This window comes from Oncorhynchus mykiss, chromosome 12 (assembly GCF_013265735.2).
Source record: "Oncorhynchus mykiss isolate Arlee chromosome 12, USDA_OmykA_1.1, whole genome shotgun sequence".
Classification (NCBI taxonomy): domain Eukaryota; kingdom Metazoa; phylum Chordata; class Actinopteri; order Salmoniformes; family Salmonidae; genus Oncorhynchus; species Oncorhynchus mykiss.
The window spans coordinates 69,660,479-69,683,621 of record NC_048576.1 but is presented as its reverse complement, the minus strand read 5'-3'; the positions used below and the strand labels follow the sequence as shown (position 1 = coordinate 69,683,621).

General features: G+C 43.6%; 2 protein-coding genes across 3 annotated transcripts; both read left to right on the top strand.

Annotated features, from left to right (window-relative positions):
- The first annotated feature begins 418 nt into the window (after positions 1-418).
- On the top strand, positions 419-15,777 carry LOC110538166 (stAR-related lipid transfer protein 3). Of its 2 annotated transcripts, XM_021624801.2 has the most exons (14): positions 419-526; positions 3,275-3,519; positions 5,099-5,176; positions 5,391-5,468; positions 5,597-5,650; positions 6,218-6,335; positions 6,777-6,878; positions 7,031-7,179; positions 7,495-7,557; positions 9,978-10,073; positions 12,981-13,060; positions 13,233-13,337; positions 13,509-13,602; positions 13,711-15,777. In XM_021624801.2, the coding sequence occupies exons 2-14, from the start codon at positions 3,301-3,303 to the stop codon at positions 13,813-13,815; spliced, it is 1,341 nt and encodes a 446-aa protein (XP_021480476.2). In that variant the 5' UTR covers positions 419-526; positions 3,275-3,300; the 3' UTR covers positions 13,816-15,777. The 2 variants fall into 2 exon arrangements, with proteins under 2 accessions (XP_021480476.2, XP_021480477.2); XM_021624802.2 differs by lacking the exon at positions 5,597-5,650.
- Positions 15,778-18,202: 2,425 nt separating this feature from the next.
- LOC110538165 (melanoregulin) lies at positions 18,203-22,216 on the top strand. The gene is made up of 6 exons (XM_021624799.2): positions 18,203-19,021; positions 19,149-19,245; positions 19,966-20,128; positions 20,611-20,701; positions 20,890-21,053; positions 21,287-22,216. Exons 2-6 carry the CDS (start codon positions 19,151-19,153, stop codon positions 21,506-21,508), a joined length of 735 nt encoding a protein of 244 aa, XP_021480474.1. The 5' UTR covers positions 18,203-19,021; positions 19,149-19,150; the 3' UTR covers positions 21,509-22,216.
- The last annotated feature ends 927 nt before the right edge of the window (positions 22,217-23,143 follow it).

Here is a 23,143-nt window from a genome sequence, read left to right as displayed (position 1 = left end):
ATCTTAAAATCCTAAAACTTTGAAAATATACTTTATAAAATAATATATATGACCGCACAAAATGATTGCCACAAGATGGTCATTATTTCACACCCTATGATGGAATGAATGAACATGACCCACATTCCAGAAGGAATTCTGATACTTGGAAGTCTGTATGTTTGCTTCTCAGATGGTATGTTCTTCAAGTGGAGTATGTCAGAAAACACCCTCATGGAAAACAAAACTGGCAAAGTCAACTGACAAATTAAAAATAGGCTTCCTAGAAAGTATGCTAATTAATTTCTTTGGACTGATGAGTTATTGCAATAATATACAAATATAATGGTAGGTCCTTTAATATTGCATGTGTAGCTTAAGTAGCCCAATGCTACTGTCAGATAAAAAACAAATAGCTAACATTGTACCACCATAGACATTAAAACCAGATTACCACAAGTCTAAACCGGAAGTGAGATAGTTACCCGTTTCATGTAGAAGGTATTCCCGGAAGATACGTTTCGTCGATGATGATGTACTAAATCAGGTGAGTTAAAGGCTCAGGACTACAGTTGTTCCTTTTTAAATTCAAACCTATTTCGTGTGGTCATTGTTCAGATGTGAAAGTTGTATCCTATTTATTTATGTTTAATTGTAATATATTCATGGGGTGTATAACGGGGTGTATACTGTGGCTATGTTGTTAGCTAGCTAATGGTAATGCTAAAGACAGCGCTAGCACTGTTGTTTGCTCCACTTGTAATGCAAGCCTATATCAATTAAATATCACCCCCCAGTATTATGTACTAATTCTACATGTGTGTACGTAAACGGAACCTGCATGTATTGCTAAGCCAGTTGTAGCTAGCCAGTTTCAGTTTAGCTGTCAGCTAGCTGGTTAGCTATCTACGGTAGCTAGTTAGCTATAGAACGTTGCCTAGTTATTGTACAGTTTTAGTACCATTTCTAATGCAGTGATTTATGTCGACTGGTTTTGATATGACTGTCTGAGCATAACTCATTCAAGTTGGTCACTTATGTAATTTGGCTGGCGGTACACAGGCCAGATCTCAGGGTTAAGTTGCTTGTCTGTAGGAGGGTAATTTAGCCTAATGTGTTGTGTTTAGTCTTCAACTGATGAATTCCATGTTAATCAATAGTGTAAATAGGCCTACTCAGAATCAGATAAATCAACAGCATTTGTTGTTATCTCTTAACAGTCGATTGTTCAAAGTAACTTGTTTACTTTATTAGAGGGTGGGACCGGCCATCACAGTGAATATCAACTCTTGTCTTATGACAAAATCTATCATCTTTACGCTTTCCGTGCATGTATGCCTTTTTTTTTTTACTGAAAACACTGTGTTACGTTTTCCTTGTGCGTTATTGACATTTTAATTCAGTCACTTTTTGACAGCACTTTTTGTACCTGAATGCCAAAACATCAAAGAGATAAATAAAGGTGCTCAAAGTTGACCCACTTTTGCATACCCCACCATACTATGAGACATCCATATCTTCATCACTGGAAAAGAAAACTGTTCAGATTGATACAATTTAAAAGCTTACAAACAGGGTATTGGGAAATTCAGAAGATCATCGGGCAATAATTCGGTATGATCTTCTGTCTAGAATAGAATATCATCATTGATGCTGACCAAATCATAATGTTACTGGTCGTCTATACACATAATTAGCAGATGTTATTGTGGGTGTAGCAAAATGTGTGTATTCCTAGCTCCAACAGTGCTGTAATATCTAACAATACACAACAATACAAGCTAACCTAAGAGTAAAAGAATGGAATTAAGAAATATAGACATATTAGAACAAGCCATGTCTGAGTCTGGAGTATAAATAAGTGTGTGTGTGAGAGATGTATAAGCAGTATGTGGATAGAAAATGTAATATATTTGAAGAAAACATAAGATACAATAATATATGCACAGCAATAGTTGAATAAGATGGCCTTGACTAGAATACAGTACAGTGCATTTGGAAAGTATTCAGACCACTTGACTATTTCCACATTTTGTTACAACCTTATTCTAAAATTGATTAAATTCATTTTTCCCTTCATCAATCTACACACAATACCCTATAATGACAAAGCAAAAACAGGTTTTTAGAATTTTTTGCAAATGTATTTAAGTAGAAATACTTTATTTTCATAATTATTCAGACCCTTTGCTATGAGCCTCGAAATTGAGCTTATGTGCATCTTGCTTCCATTGATCATCCTTGACATGTTTCTACAACTTGATTGGAGTCCACTGGACATCCCTTCAAATGAGTGATTCAGCTATTTCAGCCATACCAGTTGCTGACAGGTGTATAAAATGTAGCACAAAGCCACACAATCTCCGTAGACAAACATTGACAATAGAATGGCCTTATTGAAGAGCTCTGTGACTTTCAACGTGACACTGTCATAGGATACCACCTTTCCAACAAGTCAGTTTGTCAAATTTCTGCCCTCCTAGAGCTGCCTCGGTCAGCTATAAGTGCTGTTAGTGTGAAGTGGAAACGTCTAGGAGCAACAACGGCTCAGCTGCGAAGTGGTGGGCCACACAAACTCACAGAACGGGACCGCCGAGTGCTGAAGTACGTAAAATCGTCTGTCCTTGGTTGCAACTACCGAGTTACAAACTGCCTTTTGGAAAGCAAGGTTGGCACAATAACTGTTTGTCGGGAACTTCATAAAATGTGTTTCCATGGCCGAGCAGCCTAAGATCACCATGTGCAATACCAAGCGTCGTCTGGAATGGTGTAATGCTCGCAACTGGACTCTGGAGCAGTGGAAACACGTTCTCAGGAGTGATGAATCACGCTTCACCATCTGGCATTCTGACTGACAAATCTGGTTTTGGCAGATGCCAGGATGCATAGTGTCAACTGTAAAGTTTGGTGGACGAGGAATAATGGTCTGAGGCTGCTTTTTATGGTTCATGCAAGGCCCCAATGACATGGCAACAGTTTGGGGAAGTCCCTTTCCTGTTTCAGCATGACATTGCCCCCGTACACAAAGCGAGGTCCATACAGAAATGGTTTGTCGAGATCGGTGTGGAAGAACTTGACTGGCCTGTACAGAGCCCTGACCACAACCCCATCGAACACCTTTGGGATGAATTGCTCGTAGTGTATGATAATATTTTCCTCTTCTTATATCTCTAAACACTGGGCCAGTTTCCCAGACATTCAATTAGCTTTTTAGTCCAGGACTAGGCTTAATCCACTTCTGAGAGATCAGCTCACTGGCCACACCTCACCATTACTCCCCCTCTCTCTGTCCCAGGTGGATTGGCCCCTTTCTCAATAGGAATGCCGGGCGGAGTGGACTATGGGGAGTTTGGGGGGAGCCTTCCTGCCATCGCCTCTCTGAATGCGTCCTACTCCACCACTGTATCCCTCCCCTCCCCCCACTACCTGGTGGTGCCACCTGGGGAGAAGAAGGTCATCTCGGACGTCCGTCGCACCTTTTGCCTCTTTGTCACCTTTGACCTCCTCTTCATCTCCCTGCTGTGGATCATCGAGCTCAATGTGAGTTCACTCGTTGTCAATCTATTTCTACTCTCTTATTTTTTGTATTTAGTGTAACCTTTATTTAACTAGGCAAGTCAGTTAAGAATAACCTGGACAACGCTGGGCCAATTGTGCGCTGCCCTATGGGACTCCCAATCACGGCCGGTTGTGATACAGCCTGGAATTGAACCATGGTCTGTAGTGATGCCTCTAACACTGAGATGCAGAGCCTTAGACCGCTGCACCACTTGGGAGCCTGTTTTGTTGCTTTCTCTCATGTGTCTCATCTGTTGTTCTCTGCCCCTTGTTTTTTACTTTTTCTCAGTATCATTCTCCGTACTTATTTTCACTGTTTTATATTATGCCAATTGTATATATTGTGTGTGTGTGAACCACAGGGTATACACTGAGTATACCAAACATTAAGAACCCCTTCCTCTACAAGGTGTCGAAAGCGACCACAGGGATGCTGGCCTTCCCTTTCCCGTGTTCACTGTCAAGTTGGCAAGATGTCCTTTGGGTAGTGGACCATTCTTGATACACACGGGTAAAAAAAAAAAAAACAGCAGTGTTGCAGTTCTTTTTTTGTGTTTTTTGTTGTTGTTGAATTTTACCCCCTTTTTTCTCCCCAATTTCGTGGTATCCAATTGTTAGTAGCTACTATCTTGTCTCATCGCTACAACTCCCGTACGGGCTCGGGAGAGACGAAGGTTGAAAGTCATGCGTGCTCCGATACACAACTCAACCAAGCCGCACTGCTTCTTAACACAGCGTGCATCCAACCCGGAAGCCAGCCGCACCCATGTGTCGGAGGAAACACCGTACACCTGGCAATCTTGGTTAGCGTGCACTGCGCCCGGCCCGCCACAGGAGTCGCTGGTGCGCGATGAGACAAGGATATCCCTACCGGCCAAACCCTCCCTAACCCGGACGACGCTAGGCCAATTGTGCGTCGCCCCACGGACCTCCCGGTCGTGGCCGGTTACGACAGAGCCTGGGCGCCAACCCAGAGTCTCTGGTGGCACAGCTGGCGCTGCAGTACAGCGCCCTTAACCACTGCGCCACCCGGGAGGCCCCTAGTGTTGCAGTTCTTGACACAAACCGGTACGCCTGGCACATACTACCATACCCTGTTCAAAGCCACTTAAATATTTATTTCTTGTCCATTCACCCTTTTAAGAAGCATTCATACACAATCCATGTCTCAATGCTTAAAAATCCTTCTTTAACCTGTCTCTTCCTCTTCATCTAAACTGATTTGAAGAGGATTTAACAAGTGACATCAACAAGGGATCATAGCTTTCACCTGGTCGGTCTGTCATGGAAAGAGCAGGTGTTCTTAATGTTTTATATACTCAGTGTATTGCTTTTATCTCTTTACCACTTCCTTAAAAATGTGAACAAGATTGTTAGTCAGATGCCCAGCAGAGCTGTTAACAGTTTATTTAGGTTATTTTCTCTCCGTGTGTGTCAGTTACTTTCTCTCATTATGTCAGCGGTCCCCTAATGATGATGGTATGTATGTATGCAATAGAAAGAGCTTGCCTCTGGCTGCATGTTTTACATATGGTTCTACTCTTGCTTTGTCCCACTGCAGATCAATAACTCCATTTGGCAGAGCCTTGAGCTGGAGGTTGTCAAGTACAACTTTCAGTCCTCCTTCTTTGACATCTTTGTGAGTGTAAACGATTTAGCTATAATTGTAATGGGTCAGAAAGTCGTACGTTTGAATGAACTGAACGTACTGTCACGGTTATTCACCTGCCGATGCTTGCCTTTATTGAAATCAAAGTCGTCATGGCCAGCTCTCACGATCACATACGGGAATAACTTTTTAGTTTTACTGTGTTCTGGTTTGTCTTTTTTTTTCTCCTTCTTCTCCACCATAGCTCCTTGCCTTGTTTCGTTTCCTGTGTCTCCAGTTGGGCTATGCTGCTCTGCGTCTGAGGCACTGGTGGGTCATTGCGGTAAGAGTGCTCCTTGAGACGGACGGACCGACAGACTGGTACCTAAATGGACTGATAGTCATATGTGGTGGGCTGACTGCTCTCACCCAATACCAGCTGTTGTTTTTAACAGTGTTTCATTCTCATAGATCACCACTCTAGTGACCAGCTCCTTCCTTGTAGTCAAAGTCATTCTCTCCAATGTGAGTGCCTCCCCCTTTCCTCTTACCAGAAACAGTTTGGACTGAGCTCCACACTTGTTTGTGTTCAAAGCCACTTCACATTTTCACTTCTCTATTCAATTAGAACATTAATATATTGTCAGTTTGTCTGCAGTTGACCTTTACTGTGTACTCAGCATGGTGGGGATTATACATTCAAATCTATTCTGATCTGAGTTAAGCCGTTCTGCTGCCCTCTGTGTTTACGCGCCGTGTCGACAGCCTGAAGCCACACACCCCTACAATCTCTTCGCTATTTATTTATAACGAAGGGGAAGCAGACATAATGTTGCTGTTGTCAAGATACTGCTCAGCATAATTTCTCAGAAATGGCATAAGTAGTAGTGTTTATTCAAATGGGATATGGCTGTCCACACAAGTGTATGGTAGAGTCCCAAATGACACCCTTTCCTCTATAGTGCACTACTTTTGACTAGATCCTTATGTACCCTGGTCGAAAGTAGTGAACTAAATAAGGATTAGGGTGCCATTTGGGATGTAGCCTATATATACCACTTGTCTCAGACTGGCATGTCATTCCTCACACAGCTGCTATCCCAGAATGCCTTTGGCTATGTGTTACCCATTACCTCCTTTGTGGTGGCGTGGCTGGAGACATGGTTCCTGGACTTCAAGGTGCTCTCCATAGAGGCTGGTGATGAGAGAGGTGAGTTACAGAGTGATGGATACATTTGAATGGGTCACTGGAAACTCCTTGACACGTTTGTTCAGTCATTTTGCCAGAAAGCACATGAATATGCAAAAGAAGAGGACTGGCCACCCCTCAGCCTGGTTCCTCTCTAGGTTTCTTCCTAGGTTTTGGCCTTTCTAGGGAGTTTTTCCTACACCTGCATTGCTTGCTGTTTGGGGTTTTGGGCTGGGTTTCTGTACAGCACTTTGAGATATCAGCTGATGTAAGAAGGGCTTTATAAATACATTTGATTTGAAGAAGGTTTGTGCCCTCAGGAAATCCCCTCAGAAGGAGGAAGTGGGTTGTAGTAGACAGACCCAAGTAGGGAAGGAATGATGCATTGGATAATGGAATGGACAAAGAGGAGAGGAAGCTATAGTCTTTTACGTCTCTCTTTATGGTCTCTATCTCCCTCAGCCTACCTAGCAGCAGTGAACGCAGCGTCGGAGCGAGCTTCCATGATCTACCCACGCGCTGTGTCTGAAGGACAGTTCTACTCTCCACCTGAATCCCTCGCAGGTACCACACTACATCTCCCTTATAATTCTCAATGTCTTTCTTAATCTTCCATGTCTCGCCTTTTCTTTGTTTCACCTGTACGCTGTCTCTTCCCTAACTAATCTCCATTCTACCTGTGTCTGTGTGTGTGTGTGTTGTATTATGTTGGCCAGGGTCTGAGGAGGACCTGGATGAGGAGGGGCTGGGTCGCAGGGCAGTCTCCCCCCAGGAGAAGGAGCTGGTGAGGCAGGGTAAAGAGGCCATGGCCGTGGTGGAACAGATCCTGGCCCAGGAGGAGAACTGGAAGTTTGAGAAGAACAATGTGAGTGGCTAGTTCAGGGGCGTCAAACTCATTCCATGAAGGGCTGAGTGTCTGCTGGTTTCTGTTATTTCCTTTCAATTTGTACCCAGTTAAGACCTAGACAATCAGGTGAGGGGAGTTCCTAACTAATCAGTGACCTTTACAAGGGAGGAGCAGACACCTGGCCCTCCATGGAATGAGTGACACCTGTGCGCCAGCTGCTTCTAGTTAGCTACTTGTTGTTGTACGCTGTTAGTTTGTGGGTTGGACACGAGATGGTTTAATAGTGACAGATTTACTGGATGGCTAATATGTTGTTGTTTCTCCTTTTGTCAGGACGCCGGGGAGTCTGTGTACACACTGGAGATCCCCTTCCATGGAAAGACCTTCATTCTCAAGGTACATGGTCATCATTTTATTTCTGTGTATGGCCTTTGCTTTCATAACGTGTGGCTTGTCTGGTGTAAGTACAGTGCCTTGCGAAAGTATTCGGCCCCCTTGAACTTTGCGACCTTTTGCCACATTTCAGGCTTCAAACATAAAGATATAAAACTGTATTTTTTTGTGAAGAATCAACAACAAGTGGGACACAATCATGAAGTGGAACGACATTTATTGGATATTTCCAACTTTTTTTAACAAATCAAAAACTGAAAAATTGGGCCGTGCAAAATTATTCAGCCCCCTTAAGTGAATGCTTTGTAGCGCCACCTTTTGCTGCGATTACAGCTGTAAGTCGCTTGGGGTATGTCTCTATCAGTTTTGCACATCAAGAGACTGACATTTTTTCCCATTCCTCCTTGCAAAACAGCTCAAGCTCAGTGAGGTTGGATGGAGAGCATTTGTGAACAGCAGTTTTCAGTTCTTTCCACAGATTCTCGATTGGATTCAGGTCTGGACTTTGACTTGACCAATCTAACACCTGGATATGTTTATTTTTGAACCATTCCATTGTAGATTTTGCTTTATGTTTTGATTCATTGTCTTGTTGGAAGACAAATCTCCGTCCCAGTCTCAAGTCTTTTGCAGACTCCATCAGGTTTTCTTCCAGAATGGTCCTGTATTTGGCTCCATCCATCTTCCCATCAATTTTAACCATCTTCCCTGTCCCTGCTGAAGAAAAGCAGGCCCAAACCATGATGCTGCCACCACCATGTTTGACAGTGGGGATGGTGTGTTCAGGGTGATGAGCTGTGTTGCTTTTACGCCAAACATAACGTTTTGCATTGTTGCCAAAAAGTTCAATTTTGGTTTCATCTGACCAGAGCACCTTCTTCCACATGTTTGGTGTGTCTCCCAGGTGGCTTGTGGCAAACTTTAAACAACAGTTTTTATGGATATCTTTAAGAAATGGCTTTCTTCTTGCCACTCTTCCATAAAGGCCAGATTTGTGCAATATACAACTGATTGTTGTCCTATGGACAGAGTCTCCCACCTCAGCTGTAGATCTCTGCAGTTCATCCAGAGTGATCATGGGCCTCTTGGCTGCATCTCTGATCAGTCTTCTCCTTTTATGAGCTGAACGTTTAGAGGGACGGCCAGGTCTTGGTAGATTTGCAGTGGTCTGATACTCCTTCCATTTCAATATTATCGCTTGCACAGTGCTCCTTGGGATGTTTAAAGCTTGGGAAATATTTTTGTATCCAAATCCGGCTTTAAACTTCTTCACAACAGTATCTCGGACCTGCCTGGTGTGTTCCTTGTTCTTCATGATGCTCTCTGCGCTTTTAACGGACCTCTGAGACTCACAGTGCAGGTGCTTTTATACGGAGACTTGATTACACACAGGTGGATTGTATTTATCCTCATTAGTCATTTAGGTCAACATTGGATCATTCAGAGATCCTCACTGAACTTCTGGAGAGAATTTGCTGCACTGAAAGTAAAGGGGCTGAATAATTTTGCACGCCCAATTTTTCAGTTTTTGATTTGTTAAAAAAGTTTGAAATATCCAATAAATGTCGTTCCACTTCATGACTGTGTCCCACTTGTTGTTGATTCTTCACAAAAAAATACAGTTTTATATCTGTAAGTTTGAAGCCTGAAATGTAGCAAAAGATCGCAAAGTTCAAGGGGGCCGAATACTTTCGCAAGGCACTGTATTTGGCACATTGGGCTATATGCCTTCGGAAAGTATTCACACCCATTTTGTTACAGCCTTATTCTAGAATGGATTAAATACATATTTTTCCTCAGCAATCTACACACAATACCCCATAATGACAAAGCGAAAACAGGTTGTTCGACATTTTTGTAAATATATAAGAAATACATAAATATGAGACTTGAAGTTGAGCTCCGGTGCATCCGGTTTCCATTGATCATACTTGATGTTTCTACAACTTGTTTGTAGTCCACCTGTGGTAAATTCTAGATTCACAGTGGTCTAAGGCACTGCATGTCAGTGCTAGAGACGTCACTACAGCACCCTGGTTCGAATCCAGGCTCTATCACAACCGGCCGTGATTGGGAGTCCCATAGGGCGGCGCACAATTGCCCCAGCGTCGTCCAGGTTTGGGCGGTGCAGGCCATCATTGTAAATAAGAATTAGTTCTTTAACTGACTTGCCTAGTTAAATAAAGGTTACAATTCAATTGATTGGACATGATTTGGAAAGGCACACACTTTGACAGTTGACAGTGCATGATGAGGGGAATAAATGATTTAATCCATTTTAGAATAAGGCTGTAATGTAACAAAATGTGGAAAAAGTCAAGGGGTTTCAATACTTTCCGACGGCACTGTATATCGTATATTCAAGGTCTTCCTAGACTGTTTTGTATTTATAGCTATGTGTTTGTGTGTGTTGTCTGTCCCAGGCCTTCATGCAGTGTCCAGCAGAGCTGGTGTACCAGGAGGTGATCTTACAGCCAGAGAAGATGGCCCAGTGGAACAAAACTGTTTCTGGTTGCCAGGTAACCTGCACTATCCTGTCTCCTCTTTTTCTCATGACCAGTCATCAGACAAACAGGCTTAGCCTAGTACAGTGGACCTACTGTGAAAACCTATTTGTTATGATTCGGATAAGTTGTTGTGGCCCGTATGATGGTGATGTAGAGGTTAACCTAGGCCCTGTGTGTCCCCAGGCGCTCTCATTTGTTGACTTCTGCAACCGTAAAAGCCTTGGTTTCATGCATGTTAACATCAGAAGCCTCCTCCCTAAGTTTGCTTTATTCACTGCTTTAGCACACTCTGCCAACCCTGATTTCCTAGCCGTGTCTGAATCCTGGCTTAGGAAGGCCACCGAAATTTCCATCTCCAATTACATTTTCCATCAAGACAGAACTGCTAAAGGGGGCGGAATTGCAATCTAATAGAGAGAGAGCCTGCAGAGTTCTGTCATACTATCCAGGTCTATGTCCAAACAGTTCGAGCTTCTACTTTTAAAGATCCATCTCTCCAGAAATAAGTCCCTCACTGTTGCCACTTGTTATAGACCCCCCTCAGCTCCCAGCTGTGACCTGGACACCATATGTGAATTGATTGCCCCACCCATCTATTGTCAAAGTTCGTACTGCTAGGTGACCTAAATTGGGATATGCTTAACACCCGGTCGTCCTACAATCTAAGCTAGATGCCCTCAATCTTACACAAATCATCAAGGAACCTACCAGGTACAACCCCAAATCCGTAAACATGGGCACCCTCATAGATATCATCCTGACCAACTTGCCCTCTAAATACACCTCTGCTGTTTTCAACCAGGATTTCAGCTGTCATTGCCTGTATCCGTTATGGGTCCGTGGTCAAATGACCACCCCTCATCACTGTTAAACGCTCCCTAAAACACTTCTGTGAGCAGGCCTTCCTAAACGACCTAGCCCGGGTATCCTGGAAGGATATTGACCTCATCCTGTCAGTAGAGGATGCCTGATTGTTCTTTAAAAGTGCTTTCCTCACCATCTTAAATAAGCATGCCCCTTTCAAAAAATGTAGAGCTAAGAACAGATATAGCCCTTGGTTCACTTCAGACTTGACTGCCCTTGACCAGCACAAAAACACCCTGTGGCGTACTGCACTAACTTCGAATTGTCCTCGTGATATGCAACTCTTCAGGGAAGTCAGGAACCAAAACACACAGTCAGTTAGGAATGCTAAGGTTAGCTTTTTCAAACAGAAATTTGCATCCTGCAGCACTAATTCCGAAAGTTTTGCGACACTGTAAAGTCCATGGAGAATAAGAGTACCTCCTCCCAGCTGCCCACTGCACTGAGACTAGAAAACACTGTCACCACTGATAAATCCACGATAATCAAGAATTTCAATAAGCATTTCTCTACATCTGGCCATGCTTTCCACCTGGCTACCCCGACCAACAGCTCTGCTAAAGTCTTCGAAAGCCAAGTGAACAAACAGATCACCGACCATTTCGAATCCCACCGTACCTTCTCCGCTGTGCAATCTGGTTTCCGAGTTAGTCACAGGTGCACCTCAGCCACGCTCAAGGTCCTAAACGATATCATAACCGCCATCGATAAAAGGCAGTAAGTACTGTGCTGCCGTCTTCATCGACCTGGCCAAGGCTTTCGACTCTGTCAATCACCGTATTCTTATCGGCAGACTCAACAGCCTTGGTTTCTTTAATGACTGCCTCGCCTGGTTCACTAACTACTTCTCAGATAGAGTTCAGGGTGTCAAATCGGAGGGCCTGTTGTCCGGACCTCTGTCAGTCTCTATTGGGGTGCCACAGGGTTCAATTCTTGGGCCGACACTTTTCTCTGCACATATCAATGATGTTGCTCTTGCTGCGGGTGATTATTTGATCCACTTCTACGCTGCCGATACCATTCTGTATACATCTGGCCCTTCTTTGGACACTGTGTTAACAAACCTCCAAACGAGCTTCAACGCCATACAACACTCCTTCCGTGGCCTCCAACTGCTTTTAAATGCTAGTAAAATTAAATGCATGCTCTTCAACTGATCGCTTCCGGCCCGCTCGCCTGGCAAGCATCACTACTCTGGACGGTTCTGACTTAGAATATGTGAACAACTATAAATACCTAGGTGTCTGACTAGACTGTAAACTCTCCTTCCAGACTCATATTAAGCATCTCCAATCCAAAATGAAATCTAGAATTGGCTTCCTATTTCATAACAAAGCCTCCTTCACTCATGCTGCCAAACATCCTCGTAAAACTGACTATTTTACCAATCCTTGACTTCGTCGATGTCATTTAGAAAATAGCCTCCAACACTCTACTCAGCAAATTGGATGCAGTCTATCACAGTGCCATCCGTTTTGTCACCAAAGCCACATATACTACCCACCACTGTGACCTGTATGCTCTTGTTGGCTGTTCCTCGCTACATATTCGATGCCAAACCCACTGGCTCCAGGTCATCTGTAAGTCTTTGCTAGGTAAAGCTCTGCCTTATCTCAGCTCACTGGTCACCATAGCAACACCCATCCGTTGCACGCGCTCCAGCTGGTATATTTCACTGGTCATCCCCAAAGCCAACACCTCATTGGCTGCCTTCCATTTCCAGTGCTTACCGATCGCTGCAGCTGTACACAGCCCATCTGTAAATAGCCCATCCAACCAACTACCTACCTCATCCCCATATTTGTTTTTGTTTTTCTGCTCTTTTGCACACCAGTATTTCTATTTGCAGATCCTCATCTGCACATGTATCACTCCAGTGTAAATTGCTAAATTGTAATTACTTCGCCACTACGACCTTTTTATTGCCTTACCTCTTTACTTAATTTGCACACACTGTATACAGATTTTTCTATTGTGTTATTCACTGTACGTTTGTTTATCCCATGTGTAACTCTGATGCCAAAGGCTGACATTGCTTTCACTTTGTTCCTTTAGATCCTCCAGAGGGTGGATGACAACACCCTGGTGTCGTACGATATTTCTTCCGGAGCAGCAGGGGGGGTAGTGTCTGCCAGGTAACTCAACACAACATGGACTACCTCGAATATGGAGTCACCCTGTTCCCTATGTGGTGCACTTTGGGTCAGAAGTAGTACATTCTATAGGGTGTCATTTTATATAGGGTGCCAGCCCTCGTTTTGTCCATGTTTTGAATGTAAAAGTAGTTCATGCCCTTGTATCCCTTAGGGACTTTGTGAATGTGAGGCGGGTGGAACGCAAACGAGACTGCTACATCTCTGCTGGCATGGCAACCGACCATGGCGCCAAGCCTCCGCACAGTCGCTATGTCAGGTCTGGCCTTGCTTCTAGACAGCTTCATTTCACTGGGAACAATACTGAAAGCAGATCAAGTCAACCAAACCATTCATGCTAATTAGCTGATATGTGATACTACCATCCCTCGCCCATCTATCTCTTCTCCTCTCCTCCCTACCATCCATCCCTCTCCTCTCTCTTCCCTAGAGGTGAGAATGGTCCAGGAGGGTTTGTGGTCCTGAAGTCCAGCAGTAACCCCTCTGTTTGTACCTTTATCTGGGTGCTCAACACAGACCTCAAGGTAAGAACAGCCTGTTGAGGATGGTTTGTGCGTGCTTGTTGCTTTGATGTATTGTCGGTGGGCTGGAGAAGCAGTTTAACTTTCATGTCTGATCTTGTTTTGTCTCAGGGTCGACTTCCCCGCTACCTTATCCACCAGAGTCTGGCTGCCACCATGTTTGAGTTTATGGCCCATCTACGCCAGCGCATCGCTGACCTACGGTCCACTCGCTAGACGCCCTCACTTTCTTCCTGTAGGGAAGCTGATGCCTGCAACCCACAGCGCCACCGCAGGTTTGGTGGTGTCACTGCAGATTTTTAGGAACACCTACATTTGGAAGTGCACCTGAGATTATGGTGGATATCAATTTACTTAGACTAGAGGAAAGTCAACAGCATAGCGAATGGGAGACTGCTGTGTCTGCACTTTCACCTGTCTTTTAGATGTGAGGAGGTCTGGGGCTGTCAGAGGAGATGTTCCTCCCCTCCCATGGACTCCATGTTGTTTTTAAACATAGTCACACACATTTTTATGTAACTTTTCTGCTGTTTCTCTCACTGGGACGCTAGTGCTGGATGCATCTCCCTCCAGCCAAGAAGTCTAACAGTATTGAAAGTGTAATGGAGGTCGGATTAGGACGATGCTTGACGAGACTTGATGAAGGTGGACGTCTTTTTGACTGCGTAGGTTTTCTTTCCTCTCTCACTGGAAGAGAACTGGTGCAATGACTGTGGGTTTGCTGCATCGGACCTCTAACTCTGAGCCTTATTCTGCCGCACATTTATTTTAGCCATAGACTGTCTGTTTTGCTTTTTTCTTGTTATTTACACTGTCTTCACTGTCATTCTCTTGTAACCGGGGAAACCGCTACATTATGAACAAAAATGACCACATTATGAACAAAAATTGAGCTGTTGGAACACGATGAACCCACAATGTGTCCCTTTTTGGCCTCGTTGACCCTCACTGCATTGGAAGCTGACTGTCGGAGTGCTGTGGTCCTCCAGCCAGTAGGGGGCGACACCACCACTCATCTACTAACAACAGGAGACCACCTACTTAATGGAGCTCAAGATGGGTGGTTGTGATGATTTACCGGTCGCTCATGGGTTCATAAAGAGTTTCAGATACTCTACTCGTCTGTGCCAAGCCTTTAGTGGCCTTTTTAGCTAGAGGGAATCCATCTGCCCTTAATGATGGTTGATCTAAGTTATAACTGTATTGGTAAATGTATCGCAGCCTTCTGAAATAAGCCTTTACTGCAGACATACTATAGATAGAGAAGTGTCAATAAATTTAATGATGTGATTATTTATGTTAAACATTTATCATTGTGGTGGATGCAATATTGAAATGGACTATAATTGGAGTTCTGATTCTCTACTGTCTGTATGTAATTAAAAATATGCCAGCTCCTCGATGGCAAAGCAATCTGCTTCGCATATCACAACCTTCAGCCATCAGCCTGCTGTGTGCATGTTGATGCAGTGCTGAATGTCTGGTATGTCAGGTCATTGAACATTACGTGTGTGAGAACTCATGTTCCCCTCTCATGCATTGCAGTCCTGTAAAAAAAAAAAGAAGTAATAATTGGAACTTGTTCTGTTTTTGGCTCCACTCTATTTTAGGGCCCTAGTTAACAGCCTTAGCTACATCATTATTGTATCAGAACAGAACCAAAACATGTTGAACAAAGAAACAATGTTTTAAAAAAAATTACGGGCTGTCTGAAAGTGAAAATAAGGTCTTCGATTTCCATGAAGAAGAAAAAGAAAGTCTGAAGTTAATTTGAACAGTTTGCCATCTGTGTGAGTGGGAGTTTCACACTTAAGTCAGTTCTGTAAATCCCTTAACTAATAATTGGGCTGAGAAAGCAGTTGGTTGGTTTTGTGCCTTTGTCACAGTGACAGAAATGGGCATAGTGTCACTGTGACCATACTATTCTTTCACTGTTAGGACTTGTCTATTAATACAATATCACTTTTTTGCTAAAGGTCGTTTCTTTTTCAGTTTTGTATGTTTTCATTTCTGTGATTGTTCTGATGTTTTGAAATCATACGAACTGCAGATAATTTACAAAAATGTGTCAATTTAAGATCGATTTCAAAAATTTTAACAGGATACTGACAAACTTTTTTTTAAACAGAAGATTAGCCCACATCAAATCTCTAATAAAATGTTGAAATTAGTTATTGATGAAACGTCCTGACTCCCATTTCTCAGCCTTACCAGTAAACCCTGTCAACCCTGTAACACAAACTGTCCAAGATGCCTGGGTGAGTAGGTTATCCTGTAGGCCTACATAGAAAGGCCCAATTTTACAAACTGTACACTTGTGATGTTAGGAGTGACTCCACTTAAAGGGAAGACTTCACAGGGAAGGTGTCTGGGATCACAAGCAGTTGATTTTAAACCACTGTGTGTTTGTTAATTGGGTTGATGCAGGCAATATACAGGGTTTTGTCCATTAGGTGCCAAACTGAACAAAGAGGACTAGAACATGGAGAGACTGCCTGGACTTGTCCACAGCAACCTTTGGTTTGCTAGACGTTCACGTTATGTGGCCGACCAACCAAACTACTTTCATTTTTGCCTTAAGTAACCTTGGGTGTTATGTAACCATACCAAACGTGACATGTCATACTAATATGAGCATCCCGGATTTTCGTTTACTATGTTACGCCTAGTCTGAGACCTGGATGTCCAATAAGAAACACATTGTTTTAAAAAGTTTCTTATTGCGTTCCCTAATGAACATGGTCTCTCTCTTTCTCACCATTTCTACAATTTGTATGGTTCTCTGTGCGCTCATGCTTGAGGCTGAGGTGTTTTATATCATGATTATAACACTGACTAAAGTTGGCCTCACATGAAAGTCCCCCTGTCATGGGAGCTGTCCATTAACTTCTTACGGCTGAAATCCCGTTAACGGGATCAATTTGACAACAGCCAGTGAGAGCGCGAAATTCAAACAACAGAAATCTCATAATTAAAATTCCTCAAACATACAAGTATTATACACCATTTTAAAGAAACTTGTTAATCCCACCACAGTGTCCGATTTCAAAAAGGCTTTACGACGAAAGCATACCATGCGATTTATTTTAGGTCAGCGCCTAGTCACAAAAAAACACAGCCATTTTCCAGCCAAAGAGAGGAGTCACAAAAAGCTGAAAAAGAGAGAAAATGAATCACTAACCTTTGATCTCCATCAGATGGCACTCATAGGACATCATGTTACACAATACATGTATGTTTTGTTCGATAAAGTTAATATTTATATCCAACAATCTCAAACTACATTGGCGCGTTATGTTCAGTAATGTTTTGCCTCCAAAACATCTGGTGATTTTGCAGAGAGCCACATCAATTTACAGGAGTACTCATCATAAATGTTGATGAAAGATACAAGTGTTATGCATATAATTTAAATATATACTTCTCCTTAATACAACCGCTGTGTCAGATTTCAAAAAAGATTTATTGAAAAAGCACACCATGCAATCTGAGTACAGCGCTCGCCACCATACAGATACCCGCCATGTTGTGGAGTCAACAAAAGTCAGAAATAGCATTATAAATATTCACTTACCTTTGATCTTCATTGGAATGCACTCCCAGGAATCCCAGTTCCACAATAAATGTTTTTGTTCGATAAAGTCCATCATTTATGTCCAAATACCTCCTTTTTGTTTGCGCGTTTAGTCCAGTAATCCAAATGCACAAGGCGCGAGCACTAGGTCCAGACGAAAAGTCAAACTTCTATTGCAGCTCAAAGAAACATGTCAAACGATATATAGAATCAATCTTTAGGATGTTTTTATCCTGTCTTCAATAATGTTTCAACAGGACAATTCCAGTTGAACATAGCCTTTAGTTTAGTAACGTGCACGCGCTTTCTGCCAGACCCCTGACTCAAACCGCTCTTATTTGCTCCCCCTTCATAGTAGAAGCCTGAAACAACGTTCTAAAGACTGTTGACATCTAGTGGAGGCCTTAGGAAGTGCAATTTGACCAGATTTACACGGTATATTGGATAGGCAATCACTTGGAAAACTACAAACCTCAGATTTCCCACTTCCTGGTTGGATTTTTCTCAGGTTTTCACCTGCCATATGAGTTCTGTTATACTCACAAACATCATTCAAACAGTTTTAGAAACTTCAGAGTGTTTTCTATCCAAATCTACTAATAATATGCATATCTTAGCTTCTGGGCCTGGGTGGCAGGCAGTTTACTCTGGGCACGCTTTTTATCCGAACGTGGAAATAGCGCCTCCCAGCCATAAGAAGTTAACAGTTACACTTCAATCTGCTATATTGTCCTTTTTTGCCTTTTGGAGTGTGGTAGATATAATTTTGTGAACCATGCGTACCTTTGGTCTAGAATAAAAAGAGGTCCACTCTGCATGGATAGAATCTAGAGTCTTTTTATAATAGGGGCACTGAATATCTTGTTTACTGATGAAACGGTTCTCTGATATATTTGCTATTTTACCAGTTCCACTATGTGTAGAATACATCCAGATTGTTGGCCTAGGGGCGATGACATCTTACAACAAATATTTTACTTCGAAGAAGTACATTCCCTAAACAAAAGCTTGTTTTGTTTGAAACATGTAGCCTAGGCTTCTTTCATCTGGGGAGTGTGTGGTTTTAAGTGTATATGATTGGATGAATAAAGGAGATAAGAGTGAGGGTACAGGAGCTAGGGCCTTGCTATTGCTGCTGGGGGGCAGAGGATCGTTCAGCTCACATGACTGGGCTGTGACTGAGTTGGGTCTTGTGTGGATCTGTGGTGATGAGTAAGAGGGGAGAGGCTACTCAGTTCTCTCTTTGTGGTGAGACATTCCCTGGGTCATCCTCTCTTCCAGCTTCTCTGATCCAGGAGGAAAGTCTCTGGGCCAGGATTTGGAGACCCTAGCTAGTGACCTCTTCTGGACCTCAGACATCAGGATCTGGAATGAGAAGAGGATTCCACACCAGGATATACAGAGTGGATGTCGAATGGAGATTGGAGCCCATAGAGCTGTAACTTTTGTGTCTGGAAACTAGTTGAAAATGACCTGTTCACTCTTGACTCTCTTTAGAATGGTTTCTGTCTGACCGAGATATTTTTATTGAAACTCATTTTGTCAGTGTGGAGGCAGAGTATCAACAGAGTGAGAATCGTGGGTGTTCCAACAGCTCTGTGAGTGCTTGACAAAATTTTTCTCTTTACTCCTGTGGATATTGTTTTGGAGTCAAACTCGGAGGGTGTGACCAAGGTTCCAGGTCTGAGCCCTCATTCTACACCACTGGGTCACCTATCCTCAGCAGCCACCACAGGGAACTGGGAGACAGAAAAGTGGTTATAGTGTGTTGGGCCAACTACACCGGTGGAGAGGACCTTTATTTACCCCTTCTTACCTGTCCTGTACCTGGATAGGACTTGGAAAACGGTACCATATGCCACCTCTTGTTTTAAAGATGTTAACCATATCTGGACACTAGACCTTATCTGGACCTCAAATTGTTCTCACACTATCTTCTCCGACTGCTCTACTTCCCTCTCTGTCTCTCCATCAGAGATGGGGGCTGCCTTCAAGAGGTTCTGTGCTCGGTTCTGTTGCTGCTGCTGCTGTAGCGATGATGAAAGTGAGGAGGAGAAGGAGCCTTTAATCAGGTATGCAATCCATGACACAGTGACATACACACTTATCACCATGACAGCCCATGACACACTGACCTACACACTTGTCGCCATGACATTCACACTTATTGCCATGACATTCACACTTATCGCCATGACATTCACACTTATCGCCATGACATTCACACTTATCGCCATGACATTCACACTTATCGCCATGACAGCCCATGACATACGCACTTATCACCATGACAACCTGACACTTCCACCACAGGAGGCTGCTGAGGGGAGGACGGCTCATAGTAATGTCTGGAACGGAGTGAATGGAATGGCATCAAACATGTGTTTTGATGTATTTGATATCATTCCACCTATTCCGCTCCTGCCATTACCATGAGCCCTTACTCCCCAATTAAGGGGACACCAACCTCCTGTGACTTACACACACTTATCGCGGCACACAATGTGATGCTTAAAAAGAGTCACAATTCCTCATGTGATTTCTCACCCTCCTTATTTCTCTCCACACCAGTCCATAGATTTGAGAGAGATGTCATGCTCTCCATCCACAGCCCTCAGATTTAGTCACACTAGTGTAATACACAGGTGTGGAACCAACCAACAAACAAAGATCCTCTCTATATCTATTGAATTGATAACAGCTTCACAGTCATCCTGATGTTCCCCTGATAGACCACGCGCCTGTGTGTGTGTGTTTGTTTGTTTGTTTGTTTGTTTGTTTGTTTGTTTCAGTCCTGACACTTTGGAGTACTTTGACCGCGAGGCAAAGAAGCGAAGGGAACAGGAACAGAACCTATGGAGTGAGCCAGGCGACCCGAGCCACTCCGAGAGAGACGATGACCGGATCCTGTACAACCTCATCCAGAACAGGAACCAGACCCGCAGGGGCTCACTGGTACCAGAGGGGGGACCCAGGGAGGGGGACAGGGGACACTTACTGTATGACAACAGAGAGTTTGGGTTCCTAAAGAGGGGGAACAACCCACTAGGCACACACTGGTTGAATCAACGTGGAATAGACGTTGAATTGACATCTGTGACCAATGGGAGGTGGACAAAATGAGATATCTTGGGAACAGAGAGGCAGGGTGAAGTTAAGCTAGATTGTCTGCTCTGTCTACAAGGTTTTTGTAGGGCAGCATACAACACTTTACCTCCATCAGCCAGTAGATGGTGCATTTTATGCGCTCTAGTATAATGTAGACCTACATTATCCAACTGGTACCATGCCTGTCCTCTGTTGTCTCCTGTTTGTTGGGTGAATGTGCTGCTATCTCACATTAGGCTTACCTTAGTTGATTGACCTGTGTTTGTGGTGATGGTTGTGTACTAGGTTAATATTGTTTGTATGTAACCCTGCACCCTTTCCCTCTGTAGGCGCACCGGCGTCTGAGTGTGGACATTGAGGGTATGAGAGATCTGCGTCGGGAGGTCAGGGACAAGTGGAAGATGATCCTGGAGAATTTAGGTGAGCGAGAACAAATGGAAGGGTAAAATGAGAGTGAGCGAGAACCAATGGAAGAGTAAAATGAGGGTGAGGGAGAACCAATGGAAGGGTAAAATGAGGATGAGGGAGAACAAATGGAAGGGTAAAGTGAGAGAGAGACAAAATGAATGAAATCTCATCTCAGCAACTGTGAACTCTCATTGGCTCAGGGTTCATGGCGGAGGCGGAGTCTCTGCTGACGGTGTCTGCCAGTGCGTCGTATGACCGTATGAAGAACGCCTCGGCGTCACGCACACTACTGCACACGCTCCACTCTGAGACATCTATCTTCAACACCCGGGAGGCCCCACCTGAGAGATACCTCTTCATCCTGGTGAGAACAAAATCTAACAGATTCATTCATTTTGTTTCATGGTTATAATGTCTTCCACTTCACTTCTTTCTCCAAATCACTTCCTGTTTGATGATGATGACTCTTATGTCTCCCCTCTTCCTCTGTTTACTCTTTCTTCCTTCCCTCTTTGGGTCTTTTCTCTTTTTCCTTCACTATTTGTTTTTCACCCTCCATCTTCCTCTCTCTTTCCCTCCTCTCCCCTTTTCATATAGGATCGTCTCATATACCTGGATGCTGCTGAGGACTTCTTGGCGAAGGCTAGACGCTTCTACCCCAAGCGTGATACTGATGATGAAGATGAGGACAACCCATTAGCAGTCAACCTGCCGTTGCTACTGGCCAGAGTGAACCGCACCATGAACGGAGAAGGGAGCGATGATGAGGACGAGAGGCTGGATGAGGAAGATGGGAACGGAAGAGAGGACAACTTCTAGACAGAACAGGAGCTGCAATGACCTCAAACAGTAGACAGGGGGCAGCACTTAGTTTATGTTGCAGAGTTGGGAGTATGCAGTACTAGGATGTCTGATTCTGAATGTACTCTGTTGAAAATACTCTCCCAATTTGCACTAACGCTAGGGGCTCTATTCAATCTGTGTTGCTGAAGTGTTACAAATTGTGCAATAGAAATGTAAAGGTCATTTTTGACTGAACAGACATACAGTGTTTACTGTGAAAGCAGTCTCTGCTAACACGGGAACATTGCCTTCACATTTCAATCACTCTGTAACGCTGCACTTCCGCGATTCAAATTTAGTAGAGCCCGAGGTTTGAACAAAAATATACAGCTTTCCTTTCTCCTCATCAGAACCGTGATCCAATTTGATTCTGGTTTTCTTATTTTTCTGTTTAGGCATACTTAGCTGGGTCTCAGGTATATCAGGGAGAGTTTGAGGTTTTCACCCTGCCATTTTTTATTTTTATCCATCCAGACCGTGTTAGTTACCCAGCTCCCTGGGCTGTTCATTATTGGTCTCCGCCAGGGAACACAGTGGACACAGTTAAACCCAGCACTGAAACCCGTAGGGCACAGCTGTCCTGTTCCACATCAGCACTTTGTCTCATGATTATCAGCACTTGTTTTATATAGTCACAAGACAGTCTTTTAAAACCAGTAGTTGAGATTACCTTGGAATAAATGTGTCGTAAACAAATTCAGTCATTTTTGTGTTGTCAATTTCCTCACGGACCATGCGTATCAAGAGGTACTAGTGTGTTTTTAGTTCATGAAGTTTACAGAGATGAGTTTAGTAACAAAATGACTCAACTTTGAGTGAGTGTGTGGGTCTGTATGAACAGCGGAGGTTGCAGTATGTGGTTATCTAATGGTCACTTCAAGTACATGTCAAGATTGTGAGAGCGTTTGGGATGTTTCCGTGAGTTGAAGGGGATGCAGCATGTGTCTTATGTTCTATTGTAAAGTTGATATGGAAAATAAAGTGGCAACCTGATACTGCAGACCAAGTTGTTTGTTTGTTTGTTTGTTTGGCAGGGTTAATGTGTCCACGGGGAGCTCTAAACTCCCAGTCACATGTCGGCATAGTGTGGTCACAGCTCCAACACTGTGGCTCAGCCATGCCTGCTGTGAGCCACGCCCCACACAGATGGCCTCTGACCTGGCCTGTCCTGGGCGTGCTCATCCCTCTGGGTTCACAGGGGTGTGTGGATGAGGATGTTGATGTTTTGATGGTCAGCTGTCTGTAATGTTACGTGAGAATGACACTGGTGAGGGTACATCTCTCAACACGCCAGCAGTCTGTCTCTTAGAACAGAGACGGTGGATTCATGCCCACAGGGGGAACAAAGCCACACGCTCCCTCAGATTTGTCCTGTTTTTAAATTTTTCAGATGTTAAATTAATTACTCAACTTCATTTTTAAGCCCATGTTTTATAATTATAAAAATATATATATTTAGTGGAGGTGGCACACTGACTGGACAAGGCAAAGTGTACCCCCCCCCCCTTCCTCCTAGTAAGTGGTTCCTTCCAAGGTGCACAGAGCAAAGAGGTGCCTAGACAAGATGCTAGATACTCTAGTCTAACAGTTGCAGTATCGTCAGTGGAGGAG